Source organism: Panthera pardus, unplaced genomic scaffold (genome assembly GCF_024362965.1).
Source record: "Panthera pardus isolate Hobbes unplaced genomic scaffold, ASM2436296v1 HiC_scaffold_19, whole genome shotgun sequence".
Classification (NCBI taxonomy): domain Eukaryota; kingdom Metazoa; phylum Chordata; class Mammalia; order Carnivora; family Felidae; genus Panthera; species Panthera pardus.
This window is the reverse complement of record NW_026526754.1, coordinates 14981805-15003290: the sequence shown is the minus strand read 5'-3', so window position 1 is coordinate 15003290 and position 21486 is coordinate 14981805. Positions and strand designations below refer to the sequence as shown.

Here is a 21486-nt window from a genome sequence, read left to right as displayed (position 1 = left end):
AATATTGCCCTTCTGCATTGGACAGTAGGAAAGCAATAAGGATGCTCCAGAGGAGCTAAGAGCCACGTTCAGGAAAATACTGCAATAAAACCAGGCCATAAACGTCTGAAAAAGTCATATAAGAACCATTTAACACTAGGAAAATACAACAAAGTTCGAAAGTAAGAACTGAAGAGGGTGGCTAATTTGCAGTCATTCTCATGCAGAAATTGTAAACATAAGTAAATCCATCTCTAAGAAAGGCCTTTTAGGCCATAGTCGGTCATCTTGATTCACTCGACATTTCCATGCTCAACGAGAGGGAGACATTATTCCATACTATTGACGTTCGTTAAAATGATGACATCTCCAGGACAAAAGGGGAAGTAACTGCAAATATGGGTCAGTGTCCCATATGGCCTGACCTCTTCTCTTACCTCCAAAATAATAGGTGCCACCTGAATAAGTCTGCTCAGACCCCAGGGAAGAAGCAACAGAGGCCACCTGGCCATCCACTACCACACTCAAGTGATTCCTTTTGGCAGATAAGGAGATGGAATGCCACTGCCCATCATTTAATCCAACACCTAGGGGAGATAAAAATCAGTTAAAAGAGTTATCTCTCAACAGGGAACAGCATAAGCCGTTGGTTAGGAACAGCAATATACACATCACCCAATCAAGCACAGCACTCCCTTATGTTAACAAAAGGAAACCAAAAGACAGGAAGAGGAGACAAGTGGGTACCCTCTTGGGGAAAATGGTATATGATTCCTTTCTGAGGGTCTCAATAAAGGGAACAAAATCCCCAACACTGGGCAAAGTCTAGCCCAATAAAACGATTTATCTGCTTTTTTTTTTTTTTTTTTTACATTTGTGTGTAATCATTTTATATATTTAGCAAAGTATATCAAGTCAATCATTACAAAAATATTGGGAGAGACTATAATGAATATTGAAAGTTTGCCCATATAATACAAAGTTAAAAAATAAAGCAGTGTGGGGGCACCTGGGCAGCTCAGTCGGTTAAGTGTCTGACTCTTGGTTTCGGCTCAGGTCATGATCTCACGGTTTTACGAGTTCAAGCCCCACGTCAGGCTCTGGGCTGGCAGCACGGAGCCTGCTTGGGATTCTCTCTCTTTCCCTCTCTCCCCACCCTTCCCCTGCTCACGTGCTGTCTGTGTCCCTCTCATAAATAAATAAACATAAAAATATATAAATAAATAAATACAGCAGTGTGTAAAACCCCATTTACATAGTCGAGCCTCATAGTGCAGAGGATTTGCAAATCCACCTAAGTCACCATAATGTTTTTGTAACCCCCAAATCAATACTCAGGGCATCTCTGGAATCATTCACAGAAATGTATATAGAACAGTGGAAAAACGGAGTGGATGGACACACGTTTCCAGCTGAGGTTAAACAAGGAGATGACACTTGTTTCAGCTGTCGTATGTAAACATGTTTTCCAACTTTTTGTGCTTTTGGTTGGTGATTTTGCAATTTAAAAGACCTCAGGGGGCACCTGGGTGGCTCAGTCACTTGACTGACATGGGTCATGATTTCAGCTCAAGTCATGATCCCAGGGGTTGGTGAGATCAAGCCCCTGACAGTGCAGAGCCTGCTGGGGATTCTCTCTCTCTCCCCTTCTCTCTCTACCCCAACCCCGCTCATGTACATGCACACTCTCTCTCTCAAAATAAACTAAAAAAGAAAAAAAGGTATCAGTCCTAGTGACAAAGTACAGGTTTGGTGTTACTACATGCAAGAAGGCTGTGATGTGTCTCACAGAGAAAACACACATGCTCGATGAACTTCACTCAGCCATTGCTTATAGTGCAGTTGACCATGAGTTCAATGTTAATGGATCAACAATATATATGAAATAAGGTATCTTTAAACAGAATCACACATAAAACAAGGTTATGGATTGATTGGTTGACAAAAATGTTGTGACCAGAAAGTCACAGGAACCTAACCCCATTAATTCTAGGAGTGATGGTTCAGTGTTTGTTAATGCAGTGTCCACAGTGACTTTCTACAATAGAACTACTACAAAGAATGAGAATCAACTCCATATATACAATTCTAAGGATACTCCTATTTTTTTGTATACATATGGGGAAGGGCTGAAACTACCCCAATATATCGACAGTAATTTTTTCATCATGGAAAATTGTGGGTTTTGTTCATTTTTATATTTTCCCTGGAGTTCCCAAGATGATATATATGACCAAAATTCACACGAATCAAAAATCAAAGTTTTCTCATCACTTCTAAAAAATAACCTCCCATGCCTCCCACTGAAGCTCCTGTGTCATGAATCCATGACATGAGTTAGCCCTTTCCTTCTTAAAGGGAATTAAGTCTGTCGGTGGTTGAACATGAGCAGACAGGTGGAGTCTAAGCACCTCTATTGTGGATTAACCATCAAGGTTTTTTATATCCATTGAATACTCAATGCTGTATGACTTTATGGATCAAATTAGTAAACTAAACTATGAGTACTCTATTAAACCCAAAGGTCATGGCCTCTTTTCTGTTACTATGTACAATGTACAACTTCTTTACTTCCTCAGCTATTTTTGACCAGCTATTTTTCAGACAGAAAATGTGTAGAAGCTCTGTTAGGCGATTAAGCTCTTTGCCCTGGATTTATTTAGTATAACGCAAATTCCATCCTGGGCACCAAAGCTCATTTTTATACTACATCCAGGAAGGAGAAAAAAGATTTTCAAAGACCCAACTGGTTTAGTTTGTGAAAGATAATGAGAAAGACCTAAAAACTGAGAAATGAAAAATGTAGGTTAGATACTTTTAGATACCTTTTCTAAGAGTGGGTTCCGAAATAGACAACTGAGGAGTTATGTAATCCCTGATGGTGTGAGATTGGACTAAAATAAATCAAATGCCCCAGATTTGTCATCTAGAGCTTCCTTTAAGAGGATACATTTAGAGTGAAAGCCTTTGTATTGAGCTTTGCGTCACACCTACAGACACCTCCCACCCTCCCTCCCCTACCACGCGCCTCCTATCAGCTCTCTCAAAGGCTGGGTGTGCCTATAGACACGACTTTGCAGCTCTTATTTAATTTTAGGCTTTCTAGTGGTCGAGGACAGTGCTTCCCAAGCCACCTGTGGTGATGAACATTTTCTTTTCTGATCTACTGCGGACTGATCCTTTCAAAACCTCAGCGAAAATCAATTACTAAAAATTAAATAAAGAAGACATAAAATATGAGTCCAGCAACCTTGGCCTTGGATGATGCAGCAAGAACTTATTGCTCCAGCAGTGTTTTAGAGCTTAATCCCAATTTTTATACTCCATCTGGAAACAAGTATTTCACTGAATGAGTGTTACTCAGGGACCACACTTTGAGTAGCAGCGCTCCAGGGATCTGCTGGGTGAGGCATGCGTAGGAGTAAAGTCAAAGGCTCGGGAATTTCTTCCCTTAGCACAGAAGCCAGTTTAGATTAGGAACAAAAGATGGCCAGGACAGCCGTTCTGTCATCTGACACAGTTCAGTCACCCACCTAGGCAGCTAGCACGTTGTGAAGCTGTGCTATGGTTGTGGGGGAAACTTCGGGAAGCTATTCTCAGGCCTCACTTATAACAGACACCGCTCACTTATGATGAGGAGGCTTGTTACCCATCAATAGGATTTATTATATAAGTGAAATAATGAACAATCCGCTTGATTTCTTTCTCTTAACTTGAGACACTAAAAGGGTAATTTTAAAATTTGATTCTCTTTTTTACAGGGTGCCTGGGTGGCTCAGCCAATTGAGCATCTGACTTGGGCTCAGGTCATGAGCTCACAGTCTGTGGGTACGAGCCCCGCATGGGGCTTACTACTGTCAGCTCAGAGCCTGCTTCGGATCTTCTGTTCCCCTGTCTCTCTGTCCCTCCCCCACTCCCACTCATGCCCTCTCTCAAAAATAAATTTAAAAAACATTAGAAATAAAGTTTAAAAATAGATTCTATTTTTAAAGTTTATTTATTTGAGTGAGAGAGAGAGAGAGAGAGAGAGAGAGAGAGAGCGCACATGTGCACACACAGGAAAGGGGCAGAGGGAGAGGGGGAGAGAGTATCTCAAGCAGGCTCTGCCCTGTCAGCACAGAGCCTGACGCAGGGCTCAAACTCACAAACCATGAGATCATGACCTGAGCGGAAATCAAGAATCATATGCTTAGTTGACCGAGCCACCCAGGTACCCCAAGATTCTATTTTTTTTAAGTGTACAACTCCTTCCTGCTTTTGGATGAGAGGGAGCCCCTTAAAAGACCACGTCGCTGTAAAAGGATGGAAGGTGACAAATCATAGAATTTGCACTCATTCTTGTTCATGATATTAGGTAAGTAAATGCTAATTTTAGCACTGCTCCCACCACTCGTAAGTTTTGAGTTGGGGAGGGACATGTTGTTGGTATAACAATAAGATAATAAAAACAGTTTTTACTGAACTGGTATCCGTAACAGGTATTGGGTGCCTTGTGTCATTTGATCTTCAACACTGCTATTGCTATTCTCATTTTAAAGATGGAGAAAATGAGGCTCAAGTAGGAAGATCAAATCACCCAAGGTAGTGTCCCGCTGGTAAGTTGATTCCAAAACCCACACTCTTCTCTGCCTGCAGGACAGGCAGTTAGTTCCTTTACCTTTTTGTTCTTGTAAATAATTAAATTTGAGAAACAGAAAAGCCGCCCCCAACAGCCAGGACGTGGCCTCGCATTCTCAGCCGGGTGATGCTATGGGACGTTGGCGAGCACTCAGAGCGAGCTCTCCCATTGAACACAATCTCATAGAATACCAATATTAGACAAGGTAACTCTGTGACCACACTGAACTTGGACCAAAAAAAGCCAAGACTACTTTCTTATCTTGTCTAAACATAGACGATAACAAGGCTTCTGCGAAAACCAAAGAATTACCAAACTTCCTCCTTGGGATAACATGAACGACAACGGATGTTTTTGGTTTTTGTTTTTGTTTTACATCAATTACCTTATTTCATTCCTCCATCCTTCTAGATAAGATTTACAAAGATACTTAATCACACAATTACCCTCACTTCCTAGCAGCATTTAATCCAGAGCAATTTTCCACTTCCTTGAAGCCTCCCCCCAAATGAGCTAACAGCCCCAAGTCTTACAATGAATCACCCTTAACACCTTAAAATTGAGACGCGCCCATGGCTCCCCAGGTGTGTGCTCCCCTTGCTGCAATAAGCATTCAGCCCGACTTGTTTGATTACAGGTAGTGTGGTGTGGGCTGCGTGGAAGGCGTGGGCAACGCTAAATGGAATGATGGAAGACCGGAATAAGAAGTAAGAGGGAATGGCAGGTCATAGGGAAGAACAGGGCTGTTCACCAGAAATCTCTTCCTCTCCCTCCCTCTCTTCTCCCTCCCTCCTCTCCCCCATCTCCCCTCCCCCTCTCTCTCTCTGTCTCACAAAATACAGAAAGAGGAAAAAGATTTATATCTGCTCCTCATGTACAATCTTCTGGAATCAACCCTAAATTGCCACAGAAATTCTGTGACAGCTTAGCCACCATCACTGGCTCCTAAGATGAGAATAGGCATCTATGAAATAAGATGTATAAAGAAGGAAAACCCTGCTGGACAGGGTAGGTACTTTGCGAAGGTGCAAAAGGGAGTTATACGTAGGCTATTGCTCAAGGAACAAGTGAAGGGTTTTTTCCGTTTTTAAATATCTTTGAGTGCTCTGACAACAGAGCACCCATTAGCTATATTCATCCATTAGCTATATTCGCCAACCTGAACTAAAGTTCCAGGCCTCCAGAAAGCTCTTGTCAAGATGAAAATATGGAGATCCCTGGTGCCGGTCACTTTCGGAGAAAGAGGGAGTTTCAGAGAGTGACAGGTTTACCCTCTGAAAGGTAGGAAGAGTCCAACAGTGAAAGGGAGGAAGGTGAAATGACACAGGCCTTCTCCTGGGTTAGGCAAATCAAGAGGGCCGGTCCTCTGCTGGGGTCACAAGAATCGCGAAGGTCTAGTAAGTGAAAAAATGCCAGAAACATTTCTTACTCTGCAAGCCTGCCTCACCAGGCCCTGCCCCTGAGAGCAAGAAGCTGGTTTATAGGCCTGATTTTCACCCTCAGCCAAAAGCAGCAGCAGAAATGCTAAATCATAGAAGAATCTCAAATCCTACAATACAGAGTCTGCTTTAAACAGGAAAATATAACCACACTGTTCATTGGGTTCTTGATGTCATCTGATGATTTTTGCTTTGACATCTGTAAAAGCGACAAAGACTGGAAATATTTTGTGTCATGAGGGATTCTGTAATCCAGCTAATATCTTTTATAATTTAGACTAATATCTTTAATATTTCAAAATGATATAGGTTGACATAATATTTTCAAAGAATTCCAAGTGACATTGTGCCAAACTATAGAGCGCATTAAAAATGTATCCTGCTAATTCAAAGATTTGAACAATTCAGTTCTTCCACAGCATAATTTAATTTTTATGCCACTGCAAAAGATAAAAATGTTGATTCTTTAAAACATGTAAGACTGGGAAGTTATACCTTAGTAGCTAAGAAAAATTGAGCCATCCTTATAAAATGGCAAGCTTCAACATGATATGGTAACAATCCACCAATAAGTATTTGGTTCCCTTTAAGGAGTCATAATAATACATTCTGACAAATGACTTAGTTCTCGAGCCTTGTACAAATGAACCACCCACCCAACTACCATTTACAGAGTCCCCTTTCAAGTGCAAAAGGTGCTTGCCTGGCTGAAACCGGCAAAAATTAGTATCTTAAGAGAAACGGGGAAAAACGGGAGTTGGGGGTCGGTAAGTCAAGGCCCACCTGTGTAATGTGAAGTTCAACAATTTCTCCTAGCCTGGTGTTCGTCATTCATCCATAGTCTGCACTCCTTGTTATTCGCTACAGAACAATTACACTGAGTCCTATGACACCACAGTGGATTAGACTGTATAGGGATTTAAATATTAATTTAAAGATTTTCAAATCAGAGTATTCTATATAGACTCAACACCTAGTAATTTATTACATATTCATGCCTGTAAAGTGTTTAGAATGAACCAGCTTCACGGGGCTCACTACAGTACACTGTACTGAAGCAGTTTCTTTAAGGTGTTGAAACAAGGCTATGCATACAACCACTTCTTAGAATGTCAAATAAATCACAATAAACGACACATTAATGACAAGCTTACACTTTGGGGCCCTCATTTTAGGGAGCCTATTAATTATTTAGATGGCACTGATTAATTTGTTTCCTTTGTTTCCTTTTGTCGGGTCTGCAAATCCACCACATTTTGAGCATTACATGAAAAAGTCACAACACAGTAGCTGTTAAAAATTATATTTAATATCGAACTTTCAGCTCCCACATTTAAACTGCAGCGACAGACTGAACACCAATACGTAAAGGCTAGGTATTTGTGCGTCCGTTTACACACTTGTTCCTCCTATATTTAGCTTCCAACTGTATTTCTGCCAATTTTCCTCTCATATGCGATTAATTTTGGCCATAGTTAACATAGAGGAGTAGTACAATGGCATCTTTAAATTTTTTTGAAAGATCATTTATTAAACTGATGTAGCAATTCACCCCAATGTGACCTCTAGTTGCTTGGCTTGGGTGTTATTCCATGTGTATGAAAACGTGCTGGAGATCCCTTGTCAAGAACTACATAATTTTAATGAAGAGGCAAAAATATCCCTCACCCAAAGCGCTGACCTAAATTAGGTATTAATTTTCCAAATACTCATACAGTCTCCTTAATTATAGCACTTCTAATCATTAAGATGATAACCGTATTGCCTAGAAGTAGAGAGAATCCCCTCTGGTACCCAAATGGAGAAGTTTGCACAAACCTTTTCATCCTCCCCAATATATCCAACTCTGTACAGAATATATCAGCAAGTGAAGTTACTTTGACTAAGTGCTTGGGTTTTACATCACACACAGACAGAGAAATACAGATCCAAGAAACACTCCTTTTCGCTCACAGACCAGATTAGGCTAATAGCTGTGTTAGACAAAGCCTGGTCTTCCCATGAAGACACCCAGTAAACTTTTGGGCCCATTTCAAAGTCTTTTGCATTTCTCCCAAAACACATTTCCTCAGAATATGTGGATTTATCTGGAGTGGGAAGAGGGTCATGAAAGGAAATTTCTATTCCCCCATAACTATCATTCTGGTTACTAAGAACGGCTAGGGCTGAAGCCACACTTAAAAGGAAATTAGAATCGAGGTCCTCGAAGGAAGAGTCCTGATAATCTTATTAACTCAAGTATTCATTCATTGAACAAACACTAGTTTTTTTTTTGGTTATGCATAAAAGTTTATGGAAAAGGGACAGAGAGATAATGAAATCTTTCAAACCCATACGCTGTGCCTGCAGGAATACACTTATTACCTGCTGTGATGTCACTGGGTAATTTTCCTGGCTGGTAGAGATTCAGCTTAAGTTTTCCATCATTAAGAAAGAGGAGGAGACCCCCTGAAACCAGCTGAAGTTCACTGAATAGCAGAAGTCCTGCCTTATTCCAGGTTCGAAATTGAAAAGTAGCAGACAGCTCGTCCTCCCCGGAAAAGCCTGGCAGGGCTAAGTAACTCCTGGGGCTGAGAAAAGTCACAGGCACAGACTGTGACTGCGAACAAGAAAAGGACACATTTCCCTGAGAATGAAGCACAAGAAAAAGCTTTCAGAATGACTCCCATCATGTTAGTAATAGAAACTGAAGTGTCACAAAGGCTGTTTATGGATCTCAAATTACCCTTGATTTAAAACAACAAAAGGCTATCAACATGAAAATTCAAATCCTTGCCATTTATCTTAAAGGTTCTTCAAAATCCAGTGACAGCACGGTCAGGCAAACTTTTCCCTAGGCTCTGGGTGAAATCCATTTTTCCCCAGCTCTCAACTTCTGTAAAGGCATCTAACTCAATGTGACTGAATTCAATACAAATTTATTTAAGCCAATTCTTTGTTCGTATCTTCTCTTGGATTTCTACTCCTTGGGCTCTGGCTGAAAATGCTTTTCTCCTTCGTCCTTTGCTGCCTTTGGTTCTAATCCACCCCATAACATAACCAATATTAACGAGCTACTCTTTTTCCTTCTGTATTTTTTCATATTTCATATATATATATATATATATATATATCTCCATATATATATCCTCGTTTCCAGGTTTTGTCTTTCCCAGAAAGACTGTAATAAGTAACTCGGTATGCTCCTCTGTATATTTTCAGTTCTACGGAAAAGGGTTCTAAATGCAGAACTATATATACTTACATGTTTTAATAAATATTTCCAGCTTCTTTTCCAAAAAGAAGTTAAAATACTCCACAGTTCTACCGGTAATATACAAGCATATCCTTGTCCCCACATCCTTGGCAGGAATAGGTATTATAGATCTTTTAAATTTGCACAAGTTCAATGACAAAATGCCAAAGTGATATATCATTCTCATTTATCTTGCATTTACCTGACCAATAGCGAATCTAAGCATTTTTCACGAGTTTGTGGCTCTTTGGGACTAGCTTTCCTCAGAATGGTCTCTTTATAGCATCAGCCCATCTTTCCTTTTTTCTTGGATACTACAATGTACAATGTACTACTTACATTCTTTTAGTTTTTTTAAAGATTTTATTTTTTATTTTTTTAAGTAACCTGTATACCCAACGTGGGGCTTGAACCCACAACTCGGAGATCAAGAGTCTCATGCTCTACTGAATGAGCCAGCCAGGCGTCCCAACATTCCTTTATTTTTTAAACATTTTTGGCTCTTTCTTGTTATGCCTGTGTCATCAGATTTACATGTATTATTTCTCATCTAACAGTTTTAAAACAGAGTTTCAAGACACCTTAGACTTGCATAAATTTTCATTAAAATACTATGTATAAAAATTATCTAACTAGTAAAGTATATATTTAAGGATTTAAAAAATCTTTGCCCCCTGAGTTATTTAGAAATAGTTAAACATGTTCCTTAACAGGCTTCAGAAATGAAGATAAAGGTTTTTACTTTTCCTGAAAATATTCTTTAGCATGTTTTCCAAATACAGATTTGGAAAGTCAATGAAATCAACTGTACTTAGAAGGATACACATTGGAATTAAACCAGTTAGTCTTGGTTAAACAAAGATATTTGGCTATGTTGTGATCCTGTTAAAAGTGAATTAGCTTTCATTGTGGACAAATATCTTGTCCCAGTGAATGGAAAATAAAAGCTGAAGAGTAAGTGATGCTGACCCATAATGTAAAGGCAATTATAAACTAACAAACCTCGTAAAACTGGAAACATTTTACCAGCGGCAGTTTGGTCTGATGCTTCATTTGGACAGTGGCCTGCTACCCCGCAAGCAGCAAATCCTCTTGCCAGTGAAAAGTAGGTGTTAGCTGCATGGGCAGTTTCTGGAAGCTCATTTTGCCAATGAAACACACACATCTACCTACGGCTTTTTGATTTTCCTTTTAAGTCATCTTCCCTCTTATCCAAGTATAACTAAAAATCTTTCTGAATGGTATATTCCTATAGATAACATCAATTCACACAGAGAATTAGGAATAAAAAATAAGAAAATAAATATTCCCGTGATGTGCTTTGCGACTGGCTGATATAACACGAGCTTGAATTTATATATCCTGAATTTTGAACAATTAAAGAAATGTATTGAAAAGGATCTACGTTTTTCTTTTCTTTCATGAAGCTTCTTTCTTGAAGCTTCTTTCATGAAGCTAGTTAAGCTGGAAACCGTGTCTCCCAGAATCCTCTTTCCTGGCTGCTTCTGGTTAAAAGTTAGTCAAAAACGGAGCTGGTGTGGTAGTTGAGGCAAAAGTGAAATGCCAGCCATTTTTTTCCATGGGAGTTTGTTTGTTTGTTTATTTATTTATGTATTTATTTCCTGTGATACAAGCACAGTGAGGGATGATCACAGAGGAGCTGGCTTTCCTTCACCCTGTTCTAACTCTTCTTCCTGACAGCTGGCCTCCACTTTTCAGCTCCTCTGACAAATGTGAAGATCCAAGTCCTAAAAGAGATCCCTTGTTCCTAAAACTCGTAGTGGTGCTACTTCCCTGACGGACCCCAGACCAATACGGTTATATTTAAAATCTGCTGCATTTCCATAGAATTAGAATATAACGCAGCCTGACCAACATCGCTATTGGGACAGATTGGCAGAGGCAGTGTCATAACGGCCTGTTCGTTTCTTTTACTTGTTATGAATGACCATGGCAAAATATAGTTTTTCAAATGCCTCTCTAATACACATGGATATTATCTGATTCCAGGAACTTGATTCCCTTGATTAAGGGAGGTTGTCAGGGCATATCTTATTAAGGTAGTTACAGAGCAAAGGAAATTGGTCCCCTGGAGTAAGAGCGTCACGACAAAATGAAATTATCAACTGTAAAAAAAAATGTTTTACTTCATATAAAAATAAAATAATCACGCTCTGTGATATTTATAATTGCTTTAAGTAGAATTAATCCCTTACATGAATATTGCCAAGCAGAGAAAATTTTTAAAAAAGTAATCTCTTAAAAAAAGAGAGAGAGTAATCTCACATCATATCAAGTGGGAATCCAAAGGGAAGGAATTTTATTGTGTGAAAAAGCAACAAAATTTCATTCATTCATTTATATGAAGATTCACTTACCATAGTGATGATCTCTGGTTTTTGTTGCTTGGCCAAATCAATGATATCTACTCCATTATAAAAGAGATTTTCTAGACACCCATGAAAATTTTTATGGGGGAATGACACTGATTTTCCAGGTGCTGGAATCCCTCCGAAGCTGATCTTAGAAAGAAAAATGGCATCAATAATATTGTTTAGTGATTTTCTGACAGTTTGCTTAAATAATTATGATTAGTAACTATAGCTTTAATCATCACAGATAAATCAATTTTCATCACCCTACACTGCCATGTTGCTAATTTCATATGGATATTTTTAAAAAATTAAAATGCAGATTCGAAAACAAATTTACATGCATTCAGTTTTCATTTACACTAGAGCTTGATTATTCTTACAAGTTACTAATCACATCTGGATGTTTATTGGCTGATGAATAAAAATGCCTCTTTATATCCATGGTAAATCTCTGTTTAATAACATTAACTGGTTATAATGGCGTTTTGTTCTATAGGTATTTCCGGCACACATTGGTGTTTGTGCATTTGAATCGATTGATAATGAATTAATTAATCTATTAGTTACTACAACCTCTCCATAAATCTACACTGCTTGAGGGTACCCTAAAGCGCACAAAAAAATCATGCAACACATTCTGTATTTACCGGTGGTAATATGATCTCTTGGAGATTTCCTACATGTGATAATCTATGACTATACATTTCAGGTAAAAAAGAAAACTCTCTCTCTCTCTGATAACAGATTAACATATCATCAGAAAGACAAAGCCTCAGTAGCATATGCTCAAATCTGCTACTGTGAGTTAGGTCACCTTGGGAAACATGTCACCAGGACTTTGATTTACTCTGAAAGAGGGAAGGGGTGCTGTCTCTACAGTATGTTTTCTTTTGCATGGCTGCACCACATATACATTGTAAAAATCGGCATTAATTGGAACATAACTATCACACCTCATAATCAAGGTCCAGGTAACTGAATTCTCCCTGGGCGTGGAAACGGTGCCTGTGCTCATCCACTGTAAAGTTCACTTGTCTGCCCAACCGTTGGATCAGCACTGAATGCCAGTGCTGATCATCCAGCAGGCTGCCCAGGGTGAGATTGATCAGTGTGTGAGCAGAGGGCAGTTTGGTTTCACCTTAGAAGAGAAAAAAACAACAGTACCGTTATTTCCAGTCTAAAAAAAAAAAAAAAGTTTCCCCTTGGGGACCAGGATCTCTCATAATTGCAATCTTCTTCCTTGCATTCCATCCGAAACACTGGCATGGATTTACCTGGAGTTTGAATATAATATCCTCTCAACCTTGCTGGAATTTCTTCCACCATTAATTCTTTTTATTAGTATTTCCCATCACATGCCATTTGCAAAGTAAAACGTATCTTTGCTACAATTTCATTATTTTTACTAGCTCAGTATTTTTCAGGGACTCATCCCTTTCTTCATGATGTTTGAAAACAGCTATGTAGTTCTCTCGGCACTAAGCAAAAGAAACACCAAATGAGGGTCTTGCAGGGGTGCCTGGGTAGCTCAGTTGGTTAAGCGTCCGACTTAGGCTCAGGTTATGATCTCATGGTTCCTGGTCTCAAGCCCTGCATAGGGCTCTGTGCTGACAGCTCAGAGCCTGGAGCCTGCTTCAGATTCTGTGTCTCCTTCTCTCTCTCTCTGTCCCTCCCCTGCTCACTCTCTGTCTCAAAAATAAATAAAACATTAAAAAAAATTTTAAATGAGGATCTTGTACAATTTGCAAAATAGGAACCATTTTTATACCTAAGTATGATACTGGTGTACATATAAGCCCCTGAATCTGGAAATAAGGCACCTTAATTGTTATACGATAAGCTATAAAAGCATAAAGTTACCGAAGTGATATCTAAGTGGCCAGACTGTCAAACACTTCGCCAAATAGATTTACCTGAATTAATAAGTAAAAAGAGTTTTCCTCTTCGTAAGTCCAACGTGATATGATCTCCATTTTGCCCTTCCCGGTGGAGCAGAATTCCATCACTCTGCATAGTTTTAAATTTCAAAGAAATAACATCCTTTATTGGGCTCAGGGAGTTTTGATCAAATCTATAGACAAGGGAACTTTTTCCATCAAGATCAACCACTTCTGATCCTAAAGACAAAGACATTAAAAGTCATTCTAAAGGATAAATATACTTTTTATTAAAGCATTTTAAATGCGCATATATGTACATATGAATGTACATGTATGTACACACATATATATACATACACATATATACATATATAAAGCATTGTGCATACACACATGCACGTATAGTTCAGTTCCAAGCCAATCATGAGGGAAAATAAAAGCTCGTGTCTAATTCCCTCGTGATGCCTGGGATTGATTCCATTTTAGTCTTTGCTAACCTATTTACAAAATCATTATCTAGAAATACATCTCAAAATGTATTCCTAATTTTCTATTATTGAAAGCTATTTCTTTTCATTCAATGAAAAAATAAAATCAAGAAAAAGGTTATGATCAATATCCACACAACCACTTTGCATATTTCACCATCAGTATTTTTAATCACGTTCCTGAAGTGCTGAAGGCAAATGGTGCTTAGCTCCTGAAAAAATGGTTTTGATATCTCAAAAATTCTCTCACACATGCTATAGATAAAAGATCTGCATAAAAATTTAAACACATCCATCAGACTCATCAAATGCCATCTCAAGTATATATTAACCTGACCTTTGTGCTTTGTTTTATTATTTTTGTGGCTAAGTAATAGTATTTAAGAGCAATGCTATCTTCTGTCTTCTAAAGAGCATCACTGGAAAGATAGTCACTTAATAATATTATAAGGGCTTTTCTGCTGCATTTGTGTCAAAACTGTGACATTGACATGTTTTTTCAGCTTTCTGACAGTGTCTTATCTACTCATTGTCAAGATCACTTTTATTCAGTTCATCTGAAAAAAGATGTCATGTTATACCAGTAACATAACAGCATATCTGTCAAAATCAGTTGCACCCAAACAACAGACACAAAATAGAACTGATAATACTCAGAAAGCCGAGCAGGGTTTTCTACATTTCGCAAGTCAAAGATTTTTTTTTAAGGCAATTACCTTTGCGAGTACATTTATGTAATAAATGAAGAAGTTAGGGAAACCCAATGAAGCTATTTTTCAACCGGTTAGCTGACTTTTCCCAGTCAATGAAATGACATTAAAGTTTACTCGTCTTGTTTCATTTGACAAAATTATTACAGCTACTTGTATGCCCAAATATACATTTCATTCAGATTATCCATCATATTTAATGTGAACCATTTATATTCACCACCACCCCCAACTTTTTTCAACTATTTTATGCAGCTATCTTTTGAAAAATCAGAGGTTTGATTTTTCCACATCTTGTTAATGTGCTTATAAAGAATTCATTCACCAAATGCACATGAATAAACATTGCATTCTGTAGAAAGAATAATGTTAACTGAACAATTATTCCTTGTTATATAGCTGAATGAATGTGCATGGTAAAAACATAACTCTGTGTCAAATACAAATAATGTGTTCTATGATTATTAGATTACAATAAATTAAGAAAAATTCCAATAAGACAGACTTTAAATGCTGATACATTTGGAGCAATGCAGTTATCTCTGAGTTAATGTATTGCTTAAAGGCAACCATCATAATAATGATTTTACTTTAGATAAAGTCAATTTTTGGAATAAGCTACCAAGAGAATTTTTTTTCCAATAAAGGTTTAGCCTGTGTTACTTTACCCCACTATTTCTTTCTTTCTCTTCTTCGCTATTATTATTATCACATTATAATGGTCATAATCATCCTTCATGGCACCTAAAGCTTTTGTGCCTTGTATATTTCCATCAGCAACAAAGGAAAGTGAAAAATGTGTCAGACAATTGATGTCTAAAGCAATGGTATACTGCTTCATCTCTTAAAACGAAGCCACTTGCCATTTTCTCTCATTCTTACCTATTATCTTCTTACTCCATGGATATTAACTAAGAAATCTGAGACATTCAGAAACAATAAGTATCTATTCAGCAAATCGTTTGTGAGACCCTGTGATGGATGCTGAGATCGAGAGAGTAATCAACACCAGCAAAGCCCCCTGCCCTCATGGAGCTGACATTCCATGAAGGTGGACACTGCTCAGCAAGAGAACAACCAAGACAGACTGATCAAGGTCAACAGAAGACTGGCTCTTTAGTTAAGGTAGTTGGGGAAACTCACCTCTCTGATCTAGAAACCTCACTACTAACCTTTCTACTCCTCACAGTCTTCAAGTCCTACACGTGTCCCCATAAGCTCTTAGAATTACTCTTAGGACATTTAATTCCCAAAGACCTAGACGTTCTCCCAATGCTTTCTCTCCTCTACCGTCATGAAAAGAAATACAGAGACAGTCAGTAACTCAGCTCTCAGAGGAGGAAGAGGAGTGGGGCTTGCTTTGAAAATGGGTCTATAAGTGAGAAAGTAGTTTAAGTAGGGAAATCAACAAACTTGCTGCCACACCATCATGGACTTCAGTGTGTGTATGAACAATATCTTCAGGGAAGAAAAGCTAAATGTAATTCAGAATGTGAGTACAATGTTAGTATACGATAACTTCAACTTAAATGTGTGCAATATGTGTACAAGAATAATCATAAAAGAAAAAACTCAGGATGACTCCTAACAGTATTACTTTAGATAGAAAACTTACTTATAATGGGTCTAATATAAGTCACTGTTATAAAAAGCAATTTACACAACATATCTGAAATACAAGCAGCATACACTTTTAAGCAATAATCACAAAACTCTGTGTTGTGGCACATACAGTTAATGATATAAAAATCTAGAACTATATGAAAAAGAATCTTGAGAAAGACAGAGAGAGAGAGAGAGAGAGAGAGAGAGAGAGAGAAAGAGGGAGAGAGAGACACAGAGAGAATTAATTTGAATTCATTATGAGAATCTATCTCTCCAAGGATGCTGGTGGGAGAGATAGGTTTGTAGTCTCTCCTGAAAATGGTCTTACCCACTGTTAAGAAAAACTGGAAAAACTGGATATAACCCAAAGCAATAATTTCACTTCCTTTCAATGTCATATTGGACCATTTTCTCACAGGTCCATCTAAAGATTATTTAATTCTAGGTGAATTAATAAAGGTTTCATTTTACTATTTATTATGGGTTAGAGCCAGACTGTGCTCAGTTACATGCTAATTTGTAAATTTTTTTCCCAGTGGAAATACAAATGACTTCTGTGTGATAGAAAATAAAAGCTTTTGGTTTTAGTGCCCTGTTCGACATTAACCATTTATGTACCCAACCTAGTGATAGTAATCCAACATACTTTCCAGGATTCCTATCTACACTCAGTCTCTTGCATCTTCTTTCAACTAGCTTTACCATATTTCTGATGCCTTCTTTAATTAATCTTTCATATGTATTTATTCTGTATTTGAATGAAAGTCATGTTTATTTGTTTGTTTTTGAAATTTTTACTTTCAACATTACTAACCTTTTTTAAAAAATTTTTTTTCAACGTTTTTTTATTTATTTTTGGGATAGAGAGAGACAGAGCATGAACGGGGGAGGGGCAGAGAGAGAGGGAGACACAGAATCGGAAACAGGCTCCAGGCTCCGAGCCATCAGCCCAGAGCCTGACGCGGGGCTCGAACTCACGGACCGCGAGATCGTGACCTGGCTGAAGTCGGACGCTTAACCGACTGCGCCACCCAGGCGCCCCAACTAACCTTTAAAGTTCAACTTGGGCTTCACATCATTGGCTGGGGAAGCAACATTTCACGTCTGAGCCGTCACCAGTAACATTCACGGTGAATTTATTTTTGCTATTCCACAAAGGACACTACCAATGCAAATACATTCTCACAAAAGAAAAGTTCAGATGATTCATAACAATATTTACTTATATTGAAACTAACCTATGAAAGATATAATGAATGCATGCCATTCATGAAAGTAATCTAACTCTGTATTTATTTGTTTAGAAACACTAAATTAAGCATCCAAGTAATAATCATGTTTCAGTTAACAGAATCACACTTATGCCCATCTTTTGTCAAACACTTTCAGAAAACGAATCTTTTATACCCGGTTGAAATGTATAAATAGGAAAAACAGAGGTATTAGACAATTGGCTGTAATACAAATTAGAAATCAGAAGTTAACAAAATTTATAACAGCCAAATACCCACAGTCCAACGATGTAGGAGGAGACGTGTTACTTGACTGAAAGAATTATTTTTCTAATTGTAAATCTGTTCATTAGTAGGCTTGTCACTCAGGTTATATTTTAATGATTAGATTGCCATCAATATTAATATTGTGACCCTGTCATATCCTGTTCACCAGAGGGAGGGCATAAACTCTAATTTTCTAGTAATAAGTTGCAAATTGTTCTGACACATTTATCCTCCTCAGGCTAGCCCCCTTCTGAGACATTTTTGATAGTTTTTTTTATTACAGGGTAGCCCAGGAGTTAAGATAACTAGTCGGCGTGGATTTGCACCTTCACCCTCCCTTGGGCAACTGTATGAGTCTCCTGTTATTGATGTAACAAATGACCACAAACTCAGTCACATGAAACGACACAAACTTACCATCTTCTAGTCTGGGAATTCAAAAAGTCCTAAAATCAAGGGGTTGGCAGGAGCTGCTTTCCTTCGGAAGTCTCTGGAAGATGATCCCTTTTTCCCCCTTTTCCAGCTTGGAGAGACCATCTGCATTCCTCGGTTCACGACTTCTCTTCATGTGCAAGGCTAGCATCATAGCATCTTCAAATCCCCCACTTTGTTTCTCAGTTACATCTCCTTCTCTGACTGATCCTCTCGCCTCCCTCTTGTAAAGAACCTTGTAATTCCATCGGGTCCAACTAGATAATCCAGGCTACTTTCCCTGCCTCAACGACCTTAGTTTAATCACAACTGTAAGTGCCTATGTCCCATAATGTAACACAGTAACAGGTCACAGGGCATTACTCCCTCTGTGGCACAAGTTTTTCCACCCCTTTGTCCCTTTCCTATCTGTCACATGGGAATAACAATAGTATATTCTTCACAGGATTGTTGCACGAATGTCTATCTGCATAATTTTTGGAAGAATTGCTGGTGCAGAATTAAAAGTCAATAAACATTAACTACTGCTATTACTTATTGTTAGAACACTGGGCAGGGAAAGAGGTACAGCAAAAATAGTTTAACACATACATTCGGTGTATTTAAAACTGAACTCTTTAAAAAATAATGAATTTCTGAAGAGCACGAGGAATGCTCCATTATCAATGTCACTGCCGGGTTATGCAGCAAGAATGATTTTGAGCCATCTGTGGGTTCTGTGGCTTTTTCTCTGTCTGTCAGCTAATGCTTGAGCTGACTCACTATGGCAATTGTCGGTGACCTGAATCCTCCTTAGTGAATACCTCCATCTCAAATCTTCTCATTTATAGCAGGCATCAAGGAAAGAAGAGACTCACAAAGACTGTAGGCCCTACTCTCATATCAGTTCTCCCCGTGACCCCAGGAAAGAGGTACAGTCTGCTTTATTTGCATGATTCAGAAATACAATCTCCCATGGAACGAAGAGATTTCCAATAAAAATATTCAAATTTCTTTCAGGGAGTTGTGTCAGAAGTGGTATTGCTGAAATGCCTACTTGCGCCCCTTTCTGCAAGCACGTATCTATGGAGAGCTCCCTGTGAACAGGGGAAGACACAGCAATGCATAAATACAAAGCACATTTTTGTTCAAGGAGCTTCCATTGTAATGGGAAAGACACACATCCCTGAGATGTGATTTTTCAGGCCAGTGCTTAGAGCTTTGCTGCTGCGTCAGGGCTGGGTCTGAATGATTTCTAACATGTGCAGGAGGAGCTGATCCACTCAGCCTGTGAGAAGGATGTCAACTAAATTGCAGATTTACCTATGCGAGCAGCAAATTGTTCTTCTACCTGGGCATATGACACATGCGGATACACCCCTCAGTGTAATATCTTCCACTTGACCCGGTATCCTTCCCTCACACCTACATCCTACCCCTGCTCCAAAGTTTGAGGCTTCACAAAATGTGAGAGGTTGCGATTTGAAAAAGCAACACTGTCCCTACCACTCCAAGTGGATTGCTAAGAAAAAAAACATACAGGAGCATGTTTTCTTAAATTGAGCTCCATGGTCTAGCCATGTTAGAATCAACTGAGGAGTATCTTGTGAGGTTTCCAGAAGCATCCAACATCCTGGGTTCTGCTTTATATCCACCAGCTTGGGAGCTCCTAGAGCCACACCCAGGAAAACAGGTTCCTGAGCAACCCCTGAGCAGATGACAGCATCAGGATTATCTGACAAGAAGAACAAGAAGGTTAAAGAAACCTTCTGTCTGAAAATGAGTAACTTCGTTGCATATTGAATTGGACCATGGAAAATGATTATGTTTATCTACACGTAGGTGGTACTTGAAGAAAACTGGACATGGGAGCGGCTTGTCCTTGAAAGATGTTTTGGAGAGAAACTGGCTCTGTGAATTAACTATGAATCATTGCATCACTGATGAGGTCAGTTGGCTAAGAAATGTAAAAGAGAAAAACTGGAAGAGAAAATGCATGAACTGGAACACGAATCCTTGAATAAGAGAAAACTGCCTTTATTAAAGGTCATGAGAGAGTTCCTGAAAAAGACATGACAGCTTTCTATGAATTCTGTGGGAAGCACCCCAAAAATATAAACAGAGAAAAGGGCTCTAAGTGGAGAAAGAACGATCGACCAAACTCTTCTGGGCTAAACAAGAAAGTCAGTCTCCAATACTGATCATACTGCTTCTTTATTTGAAAGTTACTACCTATGAATTTCTAAACACAGGTCCAATTTTGACTTCTAAGAAACATAAATCAGGCTGAGTCACCGTTAAACTATTATATAGTGAAATATTAAAGCAATAGCATGATGTATGGGCACTTGAGATCTGCATTACTGAATTGGGTTTTGAAGAGATGGTGAGGAGAGCCCAAGCACTTGAGAAATCAACAGGAAATGGGCTGGACTATTTTTGCATGGTAGCATAAAAGAACACAGAATGATTTAAGGCACTCTTAAGTTTAAAACAACCAAAATTAATACAATAAAAAGGAAGAAGGTACAGGATCAAGGGCTGCATATAACCACAGGCAAAAGGTGACTTTACTATCACGGTTTTAAATAGACTGAATTAAGATCAGTGATAACACTCCAGGAGGTTATAGGAACAAACAAGCCCACTGCCACTCAAATATCAATCTAAATGAACATTTTAAATAGATTTGAAGTGGGTAACATCTACTACATCGAGGACACTTCAGTGTGTCATTGGAGGACATAAGCTGTATTTCTGTTTCTAATATTTGTTTGTAATTTTGTAATGCCACAGAAGTCACATAAACATGGATTCTCAGTTTCCTTATTTGGAATATGTGGAGAAAACTTCCAGTTTCTCATACCACACAAAAAGCTGTGCGTTTCAAATGGAAGTATCAAAATGCCTAATTTATTACATATTTTGTATGCTCTTATCATCACTTCAGTAATAACAAACATTCGACAGCCGACATGTTTATCCCACACTTATGTAATCAACTGCTACTGGAGGAATGTAATAAATCTGTGGTTTCTATACATTTATTCATTTTTCCATTTTCGTCATGGCTAACTGGATGTTTTTCTGAATTCTCTATGTAGCAAATAGTTACTGAGCATCTACTGTGTCCACTCCTACAGTAGGAGCTGATGTTACAACAGTGAACACATTCTGTCCTCATGGATCCCTCAGTCTGAAGGAAAAGAAAGACATCAAGCAACTCACCCCACGTGTACAGATATAT

The 21486-nt window shown here is 38.5% G+C and overlaps 1 protein-coding gene across 5 annotated transcripts in view; it reads right to left on the bottom strand.

Annotated features, from left to right (window-relative positions):
• CNTNAP4 (contactin associated protein family member 4) overlaps nt 1–21486 on the bottom strand; it is a 251582-nt gene that overhangs the window by 91090 nt on the left and 139006 nt on the right. For 4 of the 5 annotated variants that reach the window (XM_019413125.2, XM_019413122.2, XM_019413123.2 and 1 more), the window contains 5 exons: nt 13560–13763; nt 12600–12784; nt 11650–11793; nt 8401–8662; nt 417–566 (listed from right to left, as the gene is read on the bottom strand). In XM_019413125.2, the coding sequence (XP_019268670.1) occupies nt 417–566; nt 8401–8662; nt 11650–11793; nt 12600–12784; nt 13560–13763 (945 nt within the window). Of the gene's footprint in view, nt 1–416; nt 567–8400; nt 8663–11649; nt 11794–12599; nt 12785–13559; nt 13764–21486 lie in introns of those variants that run through there. The other variant, XM_019413126.2, reaches the window with a different exon arrangement.